The sequence below is a fragment of the Athene cunicularia genome, assembly GCF_003259725.1.
Source record: "Athene cunicularia isolate RWA chromosome 17 unlocalized genomic scaffold, athCun1 chr17_part1, whole genome shotgun sequence".
Lineage (NCBI taxonomy): Eukaryota > Metazoa > Chordata > Aves > Strigiformes > Strigidae > Athene > Athene cunicularia.
Window position 1 is genome coordinate 5,523,597 of NW_020799122.1, and position 20,721 is coordinate 5,544,317.

The window sequence follows — 20,721 nt, forward strand, 5'->3', positions numbered from 1 at the left end:
CCCTTCCCCACCACCCCCCAGCTGCCATCCTCCCCATCCTCCCTGAGGGCCGGCCCATCTTTGAGGGGCCCCTGGGGAGCACCTGCCCCTATCAAGGGTGGGTTTATCTCCCAGACACCCACGGACATCAGTGGACCTTTTCTTCCTACTGCCATGGCTCCCCTGCAGCCAAAACGGGTCTCCTGGCCAGAGCGTGACCCACAGCTGGTGCTTATGGCTGCGGCAGAGAGAGCAGCGGGATGCAGGGATTTGGGGAGCAGTGCCCAGCGGGGTCTGGCAAGGAGAGGAAGGGAATAGAGGGAGGGAGGGATGCAGCAGCCCAGGCAGGCTTGGCACCTTCGCTCATCCCCGCTTTGGGCACAGACACCCAACAGTGGCCTGGCCGAGCTGGTGAGGGATGGGGGGGACACTCGCCGTGGGGAGCCCCTGAGCCCTGCAGAGTCCCTGGGACAGGGATGGGGCTGCTGTTCTGCTGTTCCAGCTCACCCCATGGTGCCCCTGGGGATGGGGAGGGCTTGGCTGAGTTGCAGCCTCTACAGACACCTGACTGTACCGATTCCTTCTCCGGTCTGCAAAACGCTCACCTCTCCCCCTGCAAGGGCAATGCAGCTGGAAGGGACAGCTATAAACTACTTTGTCCCCACTGTCCCAGTTCCTGGAGCTTCCTGGCAGGTTGGGACACCCCAAAGCAAGCCAACGTGGTGCTGCAAAGAACTGAGCAGGGCATGGAGCTGTTTTGGCAGCACTGGGGAAACAGGGAGCACAGCAAGGAGGAGGAGGAGAGGAAAGCTCTCTTCCCAGCACGGCTCTGCCCGCGTTTCACAGCTCCTCTCTCCCAAACAGATCCACTTGGATTTATGTCAGACTTCTGCCATCCAAAAGCTGTGACCTTTCCTGAAACCCTTGGCTTTGGCCAGCACATCCACGTGTCCCAGAGCGAGTCCCCTCCGCACGCTCCCAGCCTGGGGACCCGCATTCATTTCTACCCAAGGATGAGCCGTGCTCTGGCTCGGCACCTGCAGATATTCAAAGCCTTTCATTTCTTCAAATCCCATTAAGGTTTTGCAAAAAGCAGACCTGAGTGGGGCTTAGCATCTGCAGGGCCCTGATAACTGGGCAGCAGGCGATGCCTTGTGCCAGCTGACCCAAGGAGGAGTTGCCATGAGGTGTGGGGCTGACCTCTCCCTCTGGCTCCCTTGAAGGACTCAACCTGGGGATTTTGTAAAAAAGCAAAAACAAAACAAAAAACCCAAGCCTGAGTGGGCTGTGTAGGAACAGGGAGGGGGACAGATGGAATCCTGCTACCCTTTACATGATTTTCTGCCTGTGGTACGGCAGCAATGGGGAGCAGAGCCCCTGTGCCAGGCCCTGGCCCCAAGAAACACTGTTGGACGGACAGACTGCCTGAGAAGGGGAGGAAAGCTCCCGCCGTTCCTGTTTCTGGGAGGCTTAAGGCACAGAGAGATCAAAGGCTCATCTTCCTGGCTGTGGCAGATTTGTACTTCCCTGCGTGCTTCTTTTTTTAAGCCTTCCCCACCTCGGACCTTGTGCTGGTTGCACCCTTTTGCCTGCTGGGCAAGTCCTTGTTTGTCTGTCCTGCTGGGGAAGCGGGGACAAACAATGTACTGGGGATCACTGCAGCTTTCCCCTCCGCCAGAACATTCCTCGGAGCCCTCGGGTGAGGATGAGCTCTGAGCACAAGCTCTGTCTGGCTCTGTCCCTGCCCGGAGCAGCCGGCCGGGCTGGGTTTCCCAAGCAATGGGATTTGGGGGAGCTCAGTGGTGGCATTTCCCAGCCAACACAGGAGCAGGAGCCCCTGGCAGCTCCCGAGGGGCTTCCTGCGCCTCGCCGGACCTCTCTGGAAAGGGTCCCATGCAGGCGGGGAGCACAACGCCTGTCTTTTACTTTTTGTTCATTTATTTCAGTGGATTAGCTGTAGCTGGGGTTTCTAGCACTCGCCTTCAGGACAAGAAGGCACACGGAGCCACGTGCCCCGGGCAGGAAGGCTCGACCCCTCCCGGGATCCCTCCACTGGTGTTTTTCCGTGCTGGGGGGAGGACGCTTGTTGGTAGCACACCCTTGTGTAACTGCCTGTGTCACCCAGGACTCCCTAATGACTCTGTTTTGACTTGCGCGAGAAGTATTTAATCCACACCAAGATGCAGGATTTCCCAGGATTATTCCTGAGAGCGGATGTGTCGCTCTGCGGCCCCAGATCAGACTAAACCCGTCTGCAGTGACACCTCTCCGGGGAGGGGTGGGCAGGGGCATCTGGGGGGCCCGGGACCTGGCCACGTACCTTCCCGGTGGAGCCCTGGGCTGGGTCGTGCTGTGTAGCAGTGCCGTGAAGTCTAGGTCGTGTGTGAGTGGTGTCCCACGCTGTACATGTGGACTTTCTAAACTCCTTAATAAAAGGAACTCATCGTTAGCTGGCGTGTCAGCGGCTGCGCCATGGGTGGGGACATCGCCGGAGGAACCTGTTGCGGTGACGGCAAAGGGAGCGGTGCTGGATTGCCGGGGATGGCTCCATCCCCGCGCCGGGCTCACTGCGTGGCATACCCAGGAGCTGGCCCGTTGTGGGCTTGGCCTGTCCAAACCACTCTGCAAAACTGCTGGGGAGGGCTGGGGAGAACCTGCGGGGCAGGAACGGGGCAGTGGAGGTTTCTGAGGGCTCCAGGGGCTGCAGCCCAAAGCCAGGCACCACAGGTGGTCCTGGGGCTAGGACAGAGGATGGTGGCAGGTCTCAGGGTCGAGGGGACCTGCTCCCCTGTGCCTGTGCTGATGGGCAGAGCACCAAGGGGTGCCCCAACCCCTTCCTGCTGAGCTGGGTGCTGCCCACCCCACACCCCGCTGTGCCCCAGGCCAGGACGGACCCAGGAGGGGACAGCTGAGTGCCAGGCATCGGGGTCCCACGCTTTAGCAGGGGTGGCTGCCAGCACCGGCCAGGGATGGAGGCTTGTGCGTGCAGGTCCAGTCCCTGAGAGGGTTTGGGGGTGCAGGGATCTCTGCCAGTGCCTGCCCCCCCACCACAGCTGCACAGACATCTGGGACCCCCAACAGCCACATCCACCAAGGGCGTGGGGGACATCCATGCCCCGCGATGAGACCCTCCCTCCCACCAGCGCCGCTGCCAGGGACTCAAGGCCATCTCCAGCGTGGCGCACGCTCCTCCAAACGAAGGCGGCAAACGAAGGAGGCGCGTTAATTAGCTGTGGCGACGTGCTCCCATTGTGGTGGCTTGGCCAGCCCCCGTCCCCCCCTCCAGCCCCCTCCCCGCAGGGTTCCCAGCCTCTGCTCTGGGCAGCCACAGCCCTGCGAGGCGGCCACACGCTCGAGGGGTGACACGGCAATTAGCGCCGGCGGGTATTTAATGGCCAGCAAGGCGGGCTGGCCAGCTCAGTCCGGGCACGGGCTCGAGGCGTCACGGAGCAGGGCCGGGGCAGGCAGCGCTGGGGCATCGGCCGAGGTGCAGAGGTGAGTTGCTGGCGGCCGTCTGTCCGTCTGTCCTCCCCTGCTTGCCTGCTTTGTACTGTGCCTCGACAGGCAGCGCAGCCAGCGAGGAGGCGAAGGCTGGGGGGAGGCAGCTGAGAGCAACAGGCAGGGCAAGGCAGGGCACCCCCTGGCACCCCCAACCCCCGCAGTGGGGCGCAGCAGCACCCAGCGCTGGTGCTGGGAAGGTGCTCCCTGCTCTGGCTGCACCTAGCGATTTGGTTCCACGATGGGCAACTGGGTGCAAAAGGGGAGAGCTCAGAGCAGCGGTAAGTGTGAATGAGGCAGGGAGCACCCCAGAGAGAAGCCCACAGGCAGGGGGGGTGCTGGGGAGTGTAAGCGGGGGCTGGGGCTAAGCTGGGTCTGGCACAGGAGCAAGGAGCACCCGCAGCAGCACCCCACCCTGCAAGACCCCCTGGCCCCCATCACCTGCAGGGGGGCTTTTAAGGCAACAACTGCGGCAGAAAAAAATAATAATAAAAAAAACCATTTTCCCTTTCTGAGCCTTTGCAGGAGGAGGAAAGGGAGGCAGAGCAGCCCTGGCTGTGCTCAAGGTCACCCTGGGTGCCTGCGGCATTGCTGCACGCGGCCCAGGACCGTGCTCCCCCCCGCTCTGCTCAGCAGACCCTGCTGCCGGCGGGGCACCTCCGAGCCCCATAAAGCAGAGGGATGTCGAGCACCTTCCTCCGCGCTCGCATTAGCCAGGCACTGCAGGTAGGACCTGAGCGCTGGGAAGATAAGGCCGGCTCAGGTGAATGCACTTAAGTCCTCCCCGCAGTGCCTCTGAGAGGAGCAGGCAGCTCCGGAGCCCATCAGCCTGCCCGGCTAATAGCCCACTCAGCCAGCCCCAGCCAAGCAGAGCCCAGCTCTTGGCTGCCAACCAGGGAAGTAGCTGCAAGGCTGTAATTTGTGAGCACGGAGTTGCTAAAGATGAAGGGGAGCAGGTTTGAAAGGGGCAAAGCGAGCTCGGCACCCCCGCCAGCACCCCCACTGCAGCCAGGTGCTGGCATAGAGGCTGCAGGAGGAGTGGTGGGTGCTGGAGGGGTTGCTCGCAGGGTGTTGGGGTGCCAGGGCTGGTTTGTGGGTGCTGCAGCAGGGATGGGGAACTCACGCTAGCTGAGGACAGCCCTCGCTGCTGCTTTAGCCGCTGCCTGAGGATGCTCTGCGGTTTACCGATGTGTTTTTCCATTCCTGTGCTTCCCCTAGATGAGAGCACCCTACTCTCTGTCCTGCCTCTTCCTCCTGAGCCTGGGGGTCTGCTTCCCCCCCAGCGAGCGGCAGGAGCTGGGACACCCCGTGGAAGGGACCCCGCTTGAGCCCAGCTGGCGAGCAGCAGCTGAGGACTCAGGTGCCGGCTGGAGGGCAGGAGCGAAGCGGAGGCGAAGCGAGGAGCTGAGCAGGCTGCTGGGCATCGCCCGAGAGCTGCGGGGCTACGGCAAGGAGGGGGCCGGGCAGCGGCCAGGCAGGCAGGGGGGCTCCGAGCTGCTGCCGGCGGGAGGGGAGAAGCGCAGCGGCACACTGGGGAACCTGGCCGAGGAGCTCAACGGCTACAACAGGAGAAAAGGGGGCTTTACCTTCCGCTTTGGGAGATGAGGGCCTGGACTCGATCCCCCCCCTTCTTGCGGGTCGCCCCATCCCATCCTTCCCTTCTATCTCACCTAGGTTTGCTCAGACAAAAGGGTATTGGGGGGTTTTGCTGCTGGGATTGCCTTGGGGAGGGGGGGTCACCGAGTTTACTCCACTTGCAGCCCTGCTCCAGATCTCACATCCTCGTTTCCAGCCGGTGCAATAGAAGAAGAGGAGGGTGTCTTAAAAAGAAGCCACCCTGTCCCTTCCCCGGTCACACACAGCCTTTGCTGGGGCACAGGGAAAGGGCTCGCACCGGGTCCCACCGCCGCAGTGCAGGCAGAGAGCAGGGATGGCACCCCAGGACAGGCAGGGGCAGCAGGGCCAGGCACCGAGGCTGGAGAGGTACAGCCGGATAGTCCTGGAGGTGACAGTCCCCTGGGGACTGCAGCTGCCAGCCAGGGCAGGACTGTCGGGGAGGAGAAGGTCCCTCAGAGCTCCCCATGGAGTCACAGAGCTGCTGCTCTCCTGTCTATTAAGGAAAAGTCCCTCCGGCAGCAAATTCTGCTTAGTGTCAAGATGCCACCAGGACAGAGCAGCGGCGTTCGAGAAAATCTTGTCCTTAGAAATTCCTGGCATGAGCACGGAAACCTGCCCAGGCACCACCAGCCCTGCTGCAGTCCCACTGCCCTGCTCACATTACAACCCCAAGACTCGTCCTCAGATGCCACCAGCATCCTTGCAGGAGTGAGATGGTGATGACTGACCTTCAGCGTCCCTGTCACATCACCCCAGCTCTTGCCTAAAAGCCTGGCCCTTCCTAATCTGCCTCACCACCACCTATTCCCAGCTGTAGCCGCTGCAGAAACTTGGGTGCAGAGGGGCTGAACCAAGAGACTCCTGCGCCTACCTGGGGCCACCAACGGGTGCTCGTGTCTTCCTGCTCTCCGGTCCCCTCTGCTGCCAGTGGTGCAGCCTGGGGGATCACTACCCCCAAAAAGCCAGCACAGCCACAGCTGCGAAGGAGAAGCCCAACTATTCAGCGGCTGCCTTCTCCTCCTTTGGGCAGATTTAGCTCTGCCAATGCCAACAATGACGTTTGCTTTTGTGCCTGCCACTGCAGGCAGAGATATTAGTAATCAGAGGTCTAACTACCTGGCTTGCAGGCACTAACTGCAAGTTAGACACCTAACGACTGCTAATATTTCATTGCAGGCACAAAAATGAAGCAGGGCAATGATTTGCAAGCGCTAAATTGCACTCTCAAAATCAAAGACCGTGGCAGGACTTGGTTAGAGGGAAAAAAAAAAAGAAAAAAAGAAAAAAAGAAAAAAAAAATCAGGCTCCAAGAGGTGCATTGTAATATCCATCAAGCAGACAGACCACTTAATACAGTGCTGCCAGGGCCGGCACGAGCTGTTCTCGCAGCGGGAGCAGCGTGTAACTGAAGGCTGAATGGAGGCGAGCTGGAATCTGCAAGAAAACACCAGCCGTGGGGCTGGCAGGTCGAGGGAGGAGTGATGGAGGCACAGGAGTGGGCTCCTCCCAGCCCCACGGGTCCAGAACGGGAGGGACTCCAGCTCTGCAGGGACACAGACGATGCCAGGATTTGGCCCTCGCAGGAGGACAAAGGAGAGGAAGGGCATTTTCCTTCCCCTGCATCTCTGCTGCAGTAACAATCGCGCACCGCAGGGACCACAGCGGTGACCAACAAACCCGGTGGCTGAGCCCGTACAGCCCCCCCCAACCCTGGGCACCCCCAAACCCACCTCCGATCCCTCTCGCCTCCCACCCCGGCAAAGGCCGCTGGTTCGGGGGATGCAGGCGCAGCGCTTGCATCACGCAGCGGAGGAGACGGGAGCTTTATCGATGTTTCTATGGCAACGTCTCTTCTTTTTTTTTTTTCCCCCTTTCTTTTGAGTGTTCAAACCATCAATAAATATGCACTGATCAATTTTACCCTGCGCTGGAGTTGGGGGGAGGGATGGGAGGGAGAAAGGGGAAAGAGTTTTGGAGTAACGCTGGGTTAGTGAGGGCTGGTAAATCCCTGGCTTTGCCGTGATGGATCATTGCAGGGAAAGTGGCACTGTCTGCTGCAGGAAGGGAAAGGAAACCTGCTGAGTGATGCTGGGGCCTGGGCTCCTGCTCTCAAGTCCAGGAGAGGAAAAGGGTCAGAGCAGCATGATAAAACCCCACGTATAATGAGGCTTTGATTGAAGCACGATAACCCTCTGTATAACTGATTTAAAAGTAAAAGCCAGCGCTTCCCACAGTGCTTACCTGGCAGGTGGGACAGTGCCAGGCTCAGCCCGAGCGCCCAGGGGGCTCCTTGACGGGCAGCTCTGTGCCATGGGGGCGATGCCATCACCCGCCAGGAGGAAAGGGGCTCCCGACAGGCTGCGGGGGGGCAGTCGAGGGGCTGCGGCAGCTCCGGAGCACCCTTGGCACGCGTTAGGATGGCTGATGTGCTTGGGAAAAGGCAGTGCTCCAGGCTTTTTGCTATTGCTGCTTGGTGACTGAGGTTGGGGGGAGGAGGAGGAGGTAAAAGTGAATGGAAAATAACTGCCTGATGTTTGGGGGTGTTGTCCCAGAGTGGGGAACACAGCAGGAGCAACCCCCAGGAGGCTGGAAAGCCCATCCCTGCACGCTGGACGTGGTGTCTCCCATCCAGTTCCCAAGGGAACATACACCCACACCCCCCAATTCCTCCCCTCCCAGGGGTCACCCAGACCCCCAACACCTTGAAGAGCTGAAGAGCTCCCAGCCTACCCACACACCCAGCCGTGAGGAGCTGGATTCACTGTGGCACAGCGGGGACAACTTGCCTGAGCGCTGGCACCAACCACCTGCCCCATGAGCCAACCTGCAAAGGGACAGCACCAAACGGGCCCTGGATTCTTCCACACAAGGCCAACCCAGTCAGCAAGGACCGACGCAGACACTTGCTGCCAACATCACCACTGCTGGGACCCCTATAAAACGCCCTGTTATCCTTCCCTGACCAGGGTACAACCCTCGTCCTTGCCCCAGCCCCATCTCTGCTCATCCGCTCCATTCACACAGGCTGCTCCGCATCTTTCCTCCACCCCGAGCAGCCCTGCAGCACTATAAACACACACACAACGGGCACTGCAAATCTCAGAAACCCAAGTAGTCCTCTGTAGAGAAAGAGCCCGATTTAATCCCGTCCAAGGGACTCATGAAGAGGCTAATGCATCATAACTGGGTCATTCAGCACCGCAGCTTTGGGAGCACATGAAGGACCTTTATCAGCAGGCTGGATGTTAGAACAAACACACAACCTTCAACAGGGGGACAATGGCTGGGAAAACACTTCAGCGTAGGCTTCATTTGCAGGTAAACTTTTGGCTGAGCTGGATCTACCATTGAAAAAACACTGAGCAGCACTCCACTGTCAGGGAGGACAGTTTTGAGCCCAGCCTAAAATAGCCAATTGACTTGCAGGGCTGTAGTCCCTAACCCCGTGGCTAACCAAGGCCACTGCCAAGGCAGCAGGGCTGACCAGGCTGATCCGGGAGCATCATTTCCAGCAACCTGCCCAGGCCAGGGCTCACCCTCACCCAGGAGCCCGTCCTGCTCCACTGCCAGCCCGCTTTTACATGTGCACAATGCCACGAACTCTTCAGATGTGACAGAGCTTGGATATATTTTCCTGTTTTCAATCATGAAAGGATTAACGTCAGACAAGGAAGAGGCTGTCAGTTGGGCCCCTGGGGGCAGGCAGTGCTCCCGCACACCTGAGTGCTGCTGGTCCAGCAGCGCATCTACAAGACAGGCTGCCACACCAGCCTATCTTTAATAACTTTTCTTTTGAGAAAGAGAATGAGCATAAAACACTGACCACATCTTGTGACAAGCAACTTCTCAACAAAAGGCAGGATGACATTAAAGAAAAACTTAAAAAGGGTGAACATTGTCATTTCAAAGACATGAAAACCAAAACAAAAACACAAACACAGCTATTTTTCCCCAAGAGCTCTCTCACTTTCAAGCTCAATAGCCTTGAAAATTGGAGCAATCAAACTGTTAAATGCATTGATCTGTTAAATCAACTCCTACTGTACTCGGCTAAATTTAGCCTTTAATCCCCTCTCTTTCACTCCCAACACTACAGAACCCAGGGCTTTCCCCAGCCAGGTCAACTGGCCTCTGCCTTCCCACACCACCATGGACTGGTCCCTAAGCAAGCAGTGATGGAGATCACCAGGAGTGATTGCATTTAGGGGCAGGTTAAGCTTCTCTATCTTCCCTCAGCCCACAACTATTCAAGCCTTTCTGATGGAGATGTACACAAAGAGCAGCCTGGACACTGATCTTTGCCAGGATCATTGTCACAAAACCACCAGGAACACCTTGTAGCCCTGCATGTACGTTCACTGGACACCACACCACTTCGCTGAAAAGTAGCCTGAGCCTTGCCAAGTGCAGGCCATTAATTGCACTTACCCTTGCCAACAGCAACCTCCTGCTCCTCTTTTCATCTTCAGGCTCATTTAGAAGTGGCCCAGTGCAATCGCTGTCACACCAAGGTTTCCAATAAGCCTTGTTCCCATGGCCCACGAGCGAGCGGTTCCCTGCGCCAGGACTGACAGATTTCAGCAGGGACTGGTTGAGGTGATTAGAAATCGGTCAAGCTGGGTTGTGACTCTAAAACATCACTGAGCAACATAGCACTCACTGTCACCTGCCCTTGTTTTGTTCTCATCCTTTTTTGGTCTTTAGCATCTTAATTAATCAAGGCAGTATTTTGTTTTAGAGGCTGCTTAGTACCTGGATATGTCCCCTCCCTAAAGATTTGCTGGAAAGGCTGAAGGTCTGCAAACAGAAAACAAGCCTGGACAGCAAGAAATGAGGGAGGGAGCAGCCAGAACCATCTGAGGAGAGAAACTCATGGGTCCTTTCACAGCAGAGGAGGAGGAAAACACAACAGCAGCTGAATTAGAGAATACAACTAACAGGAAGAAAAGTTTAAAATCAAATCTCTGATTTAAATCTCATTGAAGACAACTGCAAAGTCTTTGCTGCAAAGGACATGATGGCACAATCTTCTCTTTTTTTTTTTTTTCTCTCCTGACTTCTCAAAGCCAGATCCAAAGGACACAGAAAGGTGCTGCTGCCTGGCTCTGGCCAGCCTGCTGTGCCAAAGGGCCCCAGTGAACCACCCCAACAGGGAACTCCTCTTTTCAGAACTGGGTTTGAAAAGCCTTGCTAACAGACAACCACAGGTTTTCCTCAACATTGATTTATTTTTAAATATACTACGCAAGAGAGACTGGAATAAAAAATAAATCAAAAAAATGAAAAACAGAGAGAGAAAGGAGAAAGAATTGAAAGTCGTGTACAGAAACAATCTGTACTGGACCAAATTAAAGGGGAAACAACCCCCTTAAGTATCACAGAGATGAAGGACAGAGCTATTTACACACTGTAAAAAAGACAAGTCTACAAAAGTGTGTAATAACGAGATACAAATGTATAATATAGTGGCACAATATGTTATCAAAGTAAAAACAGTACCTCCAGGAAAGAGACAGTCCAAGGGTTGGTTGGTTTGTTTGTTTTTTCCTTACATTTTTAAAGGCAGCCTGTGGCAGAAGTGTGTATTTTCTTAACATTTATCACGTGTTAAGTCACGGCTGTTTGTGAGGGCGAGAAGTGGTGTGAACACACACGAGTGAACTACTAGAAATCATATACAAAACAAACAGTTCCAAAGAGAAAAGAATAAAATACAATTGAAGGCAATTAGTGTTTAAGATACACAAGAGGGGTCACAAGAGTTACAGGGGAACAGGACATGGAAAATGCTTTTTTCTCTTGTTTGGAACTGTTAAGAGGAGTTAAATTGCACTGTTAATAGCCCTAAACCTTGTTCTTTCACTATTGTCACAAGTCACAGTTAGTTCCCAGTCATGTTGCATTAGTTGGGAAGGTCACAGGACCTTGGAAAGGAAGCCCAGGAGTCCTGCTGTCAGCGTTTTGTGGCAGTTTCCTCGGGAGATGCACCCAAGAGAAGTGTCTGTAGTCTTCACAGATCCTTGTTTGATGCTGGATGGAACCACACTGGCATGAAGGTAGTGATGGTTTTAACCCCAAAATACTGTCTTCTGAACTCTTCACGGGGGGTTAACCCTGGCACGGAAAGGGAGGCACCACAGCCCCTCAAAGCACGGGTCTCTACAGGAGGGCAGAAGCCAGGTCCCACCTCCATTCACAGAACAAAAAGCTGGAAATTCAACTAGAGAAAGAGCAGTTCTCGCCCATCTGCGATGCGTGCAAGCTCTGCTGAAACAACTGCTGGAGGCAGGGTGGTATCTCTGAACTCGCCCTGAGCCACGTCCCCCCGGCTGCAACCCCCCTGTCTGTCAGGGAGCGATGCCCTGGCCAGCACCAGCCTACTGCTCCCCAACCTCTGCAACCCTCCGCCCCAAACACCAGCCTGACTAACGTGAGATGGCACGAGAGCGCGACAGCACATCCTTCATCAGACCTTCTCCAGTCCTTTTTCGCTCCCAAGGGAGATCCGGAAACAGGCTCCTGTGCCACTACGTTAGCAGGCACTGTCTGCAACATCCTGAACCCAAGCAATTCATCTGGGCTCAACTAAGAAACTACTGAAAAAACAGAAACGAAGGGCAGCAGGTGGAATCATAGGAAGAATTTGAGCAACCATCACTTGTAGCATTCTGTCATTTAAAAAACCTTACATTAACAGTTTTCCCCCCTTCCCTCCCAAGCACCTGTCGCACTAATGTCAGACAAATATCAAGACTCAGGCCAGGGACATGTGCTGCAACTCTCCCAGGAAACAGTGGGTATATTGCTATTCAGACACTCATCCTTGTGTACAGTGGGGCAGAGAGAGGGGATGAAAATGCAGTAGAAAGTCCTCCTGAGGAGGATGGCATCTCAGTGTCCATCAGTCTGGCTTCAGTCTTAACAGTCTGTCCAGAACAATAAAATATTAATAAAAAGGCATGGTGTGACATCAGCATTTAGACTTGTAGTCCACAAGGCAAGAACTCCACAGATAAGACGATTACAAGTATATGAAACACAGGGAATCTGGGTTAAGAGGGTGGAAAGTGCCTCTTAAACACAGCCCTGTCTTTGGAGCTGGGGCATCCATTTACAGTCTGTGTCTTTTGCACAGCCCTAACCTGAACACCCCAGTCCTTTGTCAGTCCACACATGTTACTCTCCTCCACAGTTGGCTTTGGCCCATTGTGATTGATTGATTTATTTATTTTTAACCTGGTTTCTGCTACCTCTGAACAATGTCGCTGATTTCTTTCACTGAACTGAGAAGTTTGCTAAAGTCCTGGGTGGCTGCAGGACCGCTGCCAGCCGTTGCTGGGCAGATCTGAAGCTCCCGTAGGTTATTCTCCAGCTTATTGATGGCCTCCCGAAAGGCAAATTTGTTCCTCATTTGCTGAATGGAGTCCACGTAGCTCACACAAAAGGTGTAGAGGTTCTTGCCAGCCTCCAAGACAGCGCTGTGGCTTGCCATTTGTTCAGAGTTCTTACTGATGGCGATCCGTAGAGCCTCAGTGCTTTCCAACACCACCCCTTTAGTGATGGCACCACTGGCAATCCTCTCCGGGGGCTGCCGGGTCTTCCGCAGCGAGACCCGGGTGGATATGAGAGGGATGAAGGCTGTAGATGATGGCTGGTCCCCGCCTGGGGCAGAGGGTACAGATGAAGAAGAGGCAGCTGGGGCTGCTGTGCTCATCAGCAGCTTCGTAGAGGACTGTGGCTTTGGTACAGAGGGAATCCCCAGCTTTTTCACACCTTCCCCTGACTGGTTTGGCTTGGCAGCATCGCTGCTCGCAGCCTCTCCGACCTGAGTCAACTGTTTGGATTTCGGCCCAGACACCACATCTGCTGCTGCTTCATGGCTGGGACTGTGAGAAACCTTCCCGGGCTTGCCAATGGAGGACGAAGAGAGAGGAAGAGGCGGGGCTGGTTTCAGCTTCGATAACTTCCCTTTGTCCTTCCCTGCAGACTCTGAGCTCTGCTTGAGCCTCCTCAGTCGCGGCTCCTCAGAGGAAGCCTTGCTGGCACCCACGAACCCAGCAGGGTTGGGTTTGGCAGCAGAACCTTGGTCCATCGTCACAGTGGTCCCTAAGGCACTGGATTTGACTCCATCGTCCTTGTGGAGCACGCTGGAGGAAGGAGGGGCAGCAGGTTGCCTACGGCCAAGTTTTGGCGTCAGAGTGGGAGGGCTGGAGCCAGGGCTTGACTCTGCATCTTTGAACACATCGTCAGTGGTCTCTTCATTTTTCTTAAGCAGCCGTGGAGGAGGGGTCACTGTTCCCCTGACAGCAATGTCAGTCTTGGCCTCATTTGCCCGCTTCCGAGGCAGTGCTGGCTTTTCACTTTTGTGTCCCCCAAAAGTGGAGGAATCAAACTGGCGTCCCGTGGACTGCAAATCACGGGGCAGAGTCACAGATTTCCACTCTGTGTCCTTTGCTCCGTGGGGCACACAGGAGGCTGAGCAAGACCTTAAGAAGCGCTTGCTGGAGTTGGAACTACTCTCCTCTTCACCAGCCACCCCTCGACTGCTGCTCATCGTGCTGGACTTCTTCCGCAAATGGGGAGATAAAAATCCAGAGTTCCCAGCAACAACCCCGTTGGTGACGCCAGCCCCATTGCTTGGGCTCTGAAACTTGGAGGGGTCAGCTGCATCTGCAGGGGGGGCAATGAAAGCTCCGTTGCCAGCATCCCTGCCCTCCTCCTCCCCACCCGCCCTGCGGTCCGAGTGGCCGTCCATCTCTCTGAAGGAACTACTCCGTTTCGGAGGGGTAGGGGCAGTCTTCTTCTTCTTCTTGATAAGGGCGCTGAAGAGGTTGTGCTTTTTGTCTTTCGGAAGCAGTCTCTCATCTTCGTTCAAACTGCTCTCCAGGGCCACCCTCTCCTTCCGTGGGAGCAAGGGAGAAATAGCAGGTTCATGATCCAGAGGGTCTGCAAGGGAAGGAAGAGAGTCTAACTGAGCATCGCTTCAACAGCCAGAATAATCGGTTTTGTTCCAGAACCAAAGCACTGCAGCACCTCCAAAAGGTGCAGGTTCTGTAAAGAGAGACAACTTCAGAAGTAAAGCAAGAACAGCCACTCTCAAGCCGGGACTGAACATGGTCCCTAGCTGCATACATTCATTTCTGAGGTGGTCCTCTGCAGGACTCAGCTGCCAAACTACTTTCCCTGTAGGCTTCCAATTTAAACAGCAAACACAAAATGTTCAGATTCCCACCCTCACATCAGGAGACTTGTCTAAACTTCACATTGTGAGGAAAATAAATATTAAGAAGCCTTTGCTTTAGTCCCTGTGCTGTTGCTGTCTTTTGAATAGCTGACCCTCTGAATTAATAAGACATCTCTGTACCCCACCTCCATCCCCAGTCTCTTTCTTCATTTAGATTCTGATATTCCTCCTTTCCTGATGTCATCCCTTGTGGGAAATAACTTTTTCACAAGCAGAAATCACAACACCCTTCGACAGCTGAACACTTCAGGTCGTACCACTGCGAAGATGGCCAGCTTTGTACAATAGTGGAGTAAAGTGGTAGTAACGGCCTCCTTCAGCAGCGCTGCTCTAGAAGAAAATGATGAGGTGACCTTTCTCCACTTACAAGGGGTATTTAAAAATGAATAGTGGCTTATAATAAATTTATAAAAAGTCTTGAAGGTGTCTGTATTTGACTGATTTGACTGACAGGGGGTCTCATTCACAGGCCAGGTGCTCAGACAGCGTTCTAATTCAAAGGAGGAACATTTTCATGGCAGCGTATGCATTTACACCTCAACTAGGTGGTAAGAAGGGAGACGAAGCAAAGTCATAGGGGAAAAGGAGGATGCTTCTTAGTCACACAGAGGTGATCAACATGCCGTGGGTAGCAGTTTGGTTGAGGAGAGAGAATTTGAAGAAAAATAGCTGCGTCCTCTGAGAAGACAGCATGCTTCCACAGGACCATGTGCAGTTAAAGCATTCCCACACAACAACTTATGGGGACCTGGACAAGCAGAAGAGCTCTGGGAGGCCATGGCCTTACTGTGTCTAGACACCGTGGAGCTGCAGAGATCTGGAGAAAACTAGCAGCTCACACCGAGGATCAGCTGCCAGCTGCTGGACTTGCTATGGAAACATGGACAATTGAAGGGGAAACCGCAATAAAACTTTAATGTGAAATATTTTCTTTCACAATAAAGAGTGAGATGATTCCCAGCATAACGTTAAAATCATATTATTCCTGCTGCACTTGACTCTCTCAAAGCCCTTAAGTATTTAAATGAAGTTATTTTACTTCAAAGCTTGTAATACTAGGCAATTATATTTCCTATATATGGTACATAACCTTCCTTTCTAAGTCACTAATACTTGCTTTTTCCAACATTTTACATGCCTTCTTTTTTTCCCCTCTTTGTCTAGATGTACATCTGCTACTGAAACATGTACTACTAGGTGAACCTGACATTACACAAAAAAGGTCAGTCACATGAATGGTCAGAGCAGGCAGCCTCAACAGGAGCTGGAAAAAACGACTGTATATTTTGGTTTACTGTATTATTTTTCAAATGAGCTAGATACAAATCTACTACATACATTCTGCATTTTACCACTGCTTTTATTACCTCAGAATGGAAGATAAGTTCTTGAAGAAACTGATTGAAAGAGAGTTTAATTTCATGGAAGAGCCTGTAAATACCTCTTTGTCCCTTGCTGAAATTATATGTGGTACCTGCCAGGAGTAATACCCTTCAGTGCTGCAAGCACAGATCTGGTAGGATGGAACAGTGAAGACACCTCCCTTATGGGGCTTGTTAAACCCGAGCAATCGTCCTGCTTTAAATTATGCAGCGGGGTAGTGTAAAGTGGCTTGAACACAGCAGATTACCCAGCACTCAGATGCAGTGGGAGATCTCACCAATAACTCCTACCAGGGAATGGGAAGAGGATACGATCAGAGAGCTCCGTGCTCAGGCTCTGGTCTACAGGGAGCTGCAGGCAACAGCCATTAAGTTAAAAGAAGTCCTAGGGCTTCTCTAAGCAACGGCAGATACAGCGCCAATCCCTCAACCAGTTAAGGATTCACACTCCCAGCTGCTGTGTGTATCTGGTCCCAAGATTAACAATCTACCTCTGCAAAAAATAATAAAAGGAGTTCTGAACCTCAGAAAGCAAACTCAGCAGCCTGTCACCCAGAAACACAATACTGGTACAGAAAGATGGCACCTGTTATTAGACACAGCTTTGCCTAGGTAAAGACCTGGAGCTGGACAGGCATTTTGTTTTCCTCTGTATTTCCTGAAGGAATAATAATTTGAATTAAAACCTACCACATTCCCCCTGGCCTCGAGCATGTGCAGTCTCCAAGCCCTCGTTGGCATCTTTGCTTTCAGCAGCTCTCCTCGATGTTCGTGTTTTGGTTGGTAACTCTGGGGCTTGGAGGAAATTGCTAACTACACTCCTCATGCCCTTCTTTCCCAATTCCTTCTCCACTTCTGCAACACACAGAAGAAAAACAATCACTGCAATCAACAGAAGATAAAAACTATTCCACTGTTCAGAGTTAATAGCACAAAAGCAAACAATACAAAGTAGAGGTTCCTTGAGGTTGTTCGGCCATTTGGCCCCTTAAAATCAGACGCACGCACAGAAAAAAGTCCACATGTAAATGAGCCTCTGCTTTCTGTGCCGTTTACACCAGACAGTATAGGCTAGGACTGAGTTTTGGTGCAAAGCAGCCTATGAACAACATGCAGAGTTATGGATGAAGCTGCCCTTTTCCCATCCCTGGAATTGCTGGTCCAAGAGGGACCCAGACCTACCATCTGATATGCTGGATTCCTGAAACATCGTTTCAAAGGCGTGATGGATCTCAGCAAAGGAGGGTCTATCGGAAGGGCTCCACTGCCAACCTGAAAAAAAAATCCACCACCACTCAAAACTTCCCACCAAGCATTAGACATTCAGTACACCACACCAGGAGGAGCCAGCTATTGCAGTTCCCCTTTTATAAAATGAGCGAGATAAAACACTGACATGGAAACCTGATTTATAAGGTGCTGTGTATTTGCAACCACTTTGGCTCAGTGATGGTTGCAGACACCCAGCACCCTTTAAATCAGGTTTCCATGTCAGTATGTAACAGTAGGTGCTGAGCACCGCTGGAAAAAAATGTATCACACTAATTCACGTACCAAAAGGCCACAGTGGAAGAGTAACAGTCAGTCCTGTAAGAAACCTAATGAAGCTTCTGCTTCATCCTTAGAGCACAAGCTTTTCTTTAAGTTGTCAGGGAAAAGGAGACAAAGAAAACACTGAGATGAACAATAAATCTCTCCCCCAGGCCTGTGTGCTCCCAGTAGAGAAGCAGCGTGTTCATCCTCTGGGGAAAGCAGTTTTAACCAAACATTTCTACACACCACTGCACCTTCACTGGAATTGGCAGGGGGTTTTCTCCTGCCTTGCTGTATGTGGTTAGATCCTGGCACTTTTACTGCACCTCTGCAGAGCTAAAAAGCAGCATCTGCAAGCTTGAGGAACACTTACATGCTCTCATGAGCTCATAAACTTTCTCAGGACAGCCTTCAGGGCGCTCCATACGGTAGTCTTTCTCCAACAGCTCATAGACTTGAGACAGGTCAATCCCAGGGTAAGGGGACATACCATAGGTTGCAATTTCCCACAGCAGAACGCCAAAGGCTGCAGTGAAGAAGGAAAAAAAAAAAAAAAAAAGAGAGAGGAAAAAAATCAATAAACTTTGTCTTCATCTCAAATTTGAGAGGATGTTTAGTGGGAGTAGTCACTAAACACTGCTGCACGCTTAAACCAGCTCTGGGTGGCTCAGATCCGATACTCGGCAGCAGCTTAAATGTTAAAGAAGCGTAACAAGCCTCTTCGTCAGCACAGACAAGTCTCCTGCGATATGACAGGGTAGAATTAGACTAATTTTCAATGTATCAGTTGTCTCAAACCTGAACGCCTTGAGATCCTTCAAGTCCTATTAAAGGCACAATTAAGAGACTTCACAGCGGATTAGCTGAAACCATTTCACTGCTGCACTGCAGTCTCTCCCTCAATTTGACAGCTCCTCTCATCTGCAGCCTCTCCCTAGAGGACTCACACATTTTAACAGCTCAATGTTTTTGGGGTGCCCTTGTTTAACTGCAGTGTGGTCTAGAGGGGAAACCTGGGAGGCAGCAGTGAGAGGAAAGTTTCAACAGCTATTACCAACTATAGACAGGATGAGGGTGAGACATTCTGGTCACAGGGAGAGCTGAACAGGAAAAGAGAGAGAACGAAAAGGGTCTTGGAACAGGCGAGGCATTCAAGTCCCAGAAGTCGGTGGGGATGCAGGTCAGCACCAGGGTCAGGCAGCTAACCCAGGAGTCGGGCACGCAGAATAGACTCAACGCCAGTTCAACAACCTGCATGTAATTAGTTCAGTCACCCTATTCTGTTCTTAACCTGAAGAGAAAGCGATTACAATTCCGCATAAGTAAGGAAATCACATTGCATTACATGGTAACGCCACCAAGGGCAATTTACATTAAACATCTCTGTGCACAATTTTCTTTGATTGCTGTCTTGAGGCAGTGAGGTGAAAGCATCTAAGCTCTGGCAGGCCCAGCAGCAGCCGTGGCCTCCAGGGATGTCCGGCTTGCTCTCATCAGATCCCCAAGTCCACCGCCCCAACTCTCACTATGCAAGGTTACACTAACTCTAATTAAAGATACACAATACTCCTTTTGGATCTTTTCTCCGAGCACTCTACTATTTAAATGCAACAAATCCTCCAGCCACCACAGCAGTACAGCAGCATCCTTGAGACTGTGGCAGATACATGGCAGCAGCCAACACCACCATGTGCAAGTCCAAAGCAGAAAAAACATCTTGATCAACTCCTTGGGAAGCTGTGTCAGGTTTTCCTGCATTGTCTATAAAACATTTTGCATCAGCCATCTACCTAAAAGTTTCTTCAAAATAAAGCCTTTCCTTGCACAGTTTCATCAAACTCCAGAAAACTTCATCGCTGCTTCACTACTATCTGGTTTTTAATATATAGGAGATGCTCAGGATAACATTTTCCAAGTGCCTTTGGGACTACATCCCACAAACTTCTATGTCATGTCACTGGGCACTTTTGAGAATTCCACCAACAGCTATGTTAGAGATATAAAACCCAAAGAAAGGCTGATAAAAAGTACAATGAGATTTTCTGTGGTCAGATTTGATAGAATGTGGCTCCATTTAGCTAAGCCTACTCTTATCACCAGCACCTCAGGGCTCTTCAACCCTTTGTCATCAAATTTTCCCTCTGTTTCTCCTCATTTCATTCTAAAGATTATTCTTTTAAAATGCAGAAAGACGAGCTTGGAGCTATCACTAGACAGATATACACATAATTTTTTTTAACATAATATGAACTAGATTCTCACTTTCTTCACTGAAGTAGTTAGAAAGGGCCTGGCTATATAACAATATATTGCTTCAGAGTCCTGTGCCAGAACCCTATCAAGGCAGTAGCATCGGTGCCCTCCAGCCCCATTTCATACATTTCTACAAACACTACAGTATCCCTTTATTTTCATACTTGCAATGATTCAAACATATAAAGTCAGGTTGGCATCCTCAGTGCTCCACTCAAAGACTGACTTAGCAGAGATTAGTCCCTGCACTCTGACAAGCTCACAGAACAACATGTCTCAAACCAGGGAACCCGCTCCCTCATGAAATGTTTCACAATGTCATTTCACAGTCCTGGAAAAGAAGCCTATAATCTGTATTAATTTGTACATGCAAATTCTTACCCCAGACGTCAGATTTAATGGAGAACTTGTTGTAGGCCAGGCTTTCTGGTGCAGTCCATTTGATGGGGAATTTTGCTCCGGCGTGGGCAGTGTATGTGTCGCCTGTCATTAGCCTGCTCAGGCCAAAGTCTGCCACCTTCACCAAGTGGTTCTCCCCTACAAGGCAGTTTCTGGCAGCAAGGTCCCTAAAAACAAGAACAAAACCAGGCAATTTACCATCTCCCTTTTAGCAATAGCATGGAAACCTGCTGTTCCTGAAGAAACCTGGGCCTGCATGTGATTTGTCTTTGATCAGATTATTACACAGAAATTATGTAGTCATACACATACATGTAAAAAGGAAAGTTATTTTCCATTCTGGCTTTGTAAGACTGTCATCCAAACTTTTTTTTTTTTTTTTTTAAATTTGAAGTGAAAGCTTCAAGAAGCCCCCTCACTTTCAATAAAAGCTGCCACCCTCAGGATAAAAATAATTTAAAGAAATGTCAGTGCTCAAGTTATCAATAGCTGAGGATGAGCACTGAATAAACGAAGTCTCAGTGCTTCACTTCTTGCCCACCTCTCTAGCACTTTGGTCACCCCAGCCAACACGAGTTGCTCTCCAGAACTCCTTTTCCAGTCCTTGCTCAAGCACCAGGTTTAGCTTCCAGCTATGCTGTTCTCTCCCAAGCATACTGCATTTTACAACACAACTTTTTCATGGCCTCTTCAAACCTGTTGTAGCCTCTGCTATCAGTACTTACATTTTTAAAGGACTGGAGAATAAGCAAATTAAGCTTTTCCTCCTCATTTTTTCACCTGCCTCCACCCTGGCAGGTGAGAGATGTGCACGTT

General features: G+C 51.9%; 3 protein-coding genes across 6 annotated transcripts in view; 2 read left to right on the forward strand and 1 right to left on the reverse strand.

Annotated features, from left to right (window-relative positions):
* FIBCD1 (fibrinogen C domain containing 1) overlaps positions 1 to 2,428 on the forward strand; it is an 11,808-nt gene extending 9,380 nt beyond the window's left edge. Inside the window, exon 7 of the mRNA XM_026860540.1 lies at positions 3 to 2,428. The gene's annotated coding sequence lies outside the window, so the exon portion shown is untranslated. The remainder of the gene's footprint in view (positions 1 to 2) is intronic.
* Positions 2,429 to 3,328: 900 nt separating this feature from the next.
* Positions 3,329 to 5,419, forward strand: QRFP (pyroglutamylated RFamide peptide). Its single transcript, XM_026860515.1, has 2 exons — positions 3,329 to 3,474; positions 4,696 to 5,419. Exon 2 carries the CDS (start codon positions 4,696 to 4,698, stop codon positions 5,080 to 5,082), a length of 387 nt encoding a protein of 128 aa, XP_026716316.1. The 5' UTR covers positions 3,329 to 3,474; the 3' UTR covers positions 5,083 to 5,419.
* A 4,883-nt stretch (positions 5,420 to 10,302) lies between these two features.
* The window catches only part of ABL1 (ABL proto-oncogene 1, non-receptor tyrosine kinase), an 82,833-nt gene continuing 72,414 nt past the window's right edge, over positions 10,303 to 20,721 (reverse strand). For all 4 annotated transcript variants that reach the window (XM_026860410.1, XM_026860407.1, XM_026860408.1 and 1 more), the window contains 5 exons: positions 19,888 to 20,072; positions 17,627 to 17,779; positions 16,903 to 16,992; positions 16,411 to 16,575; positions 10,303 to 14,040 (listed from right to left, as the gene is read on the reverse strand). In XM_026860410.1, coding sequence (XP_026716211.1) covers positions 12,341 to 14,040; positions 16,411 to 16,575; positions 16,903 to 16,992; positions 17,627 to 17,779; positions 19,888 to 20,072 — 2,293 coding nt within the window. In that variant the 3' untranslated portion in view covers positions 10,303 to 12,340. The remainder of the gene's footprint in view (positions 14,041 to 16,410; positions 16,576 to 16,902; positions 16,993 to 17,626; positions 17,780 to 19,887; positions 20,073 to 20,721) is intronic.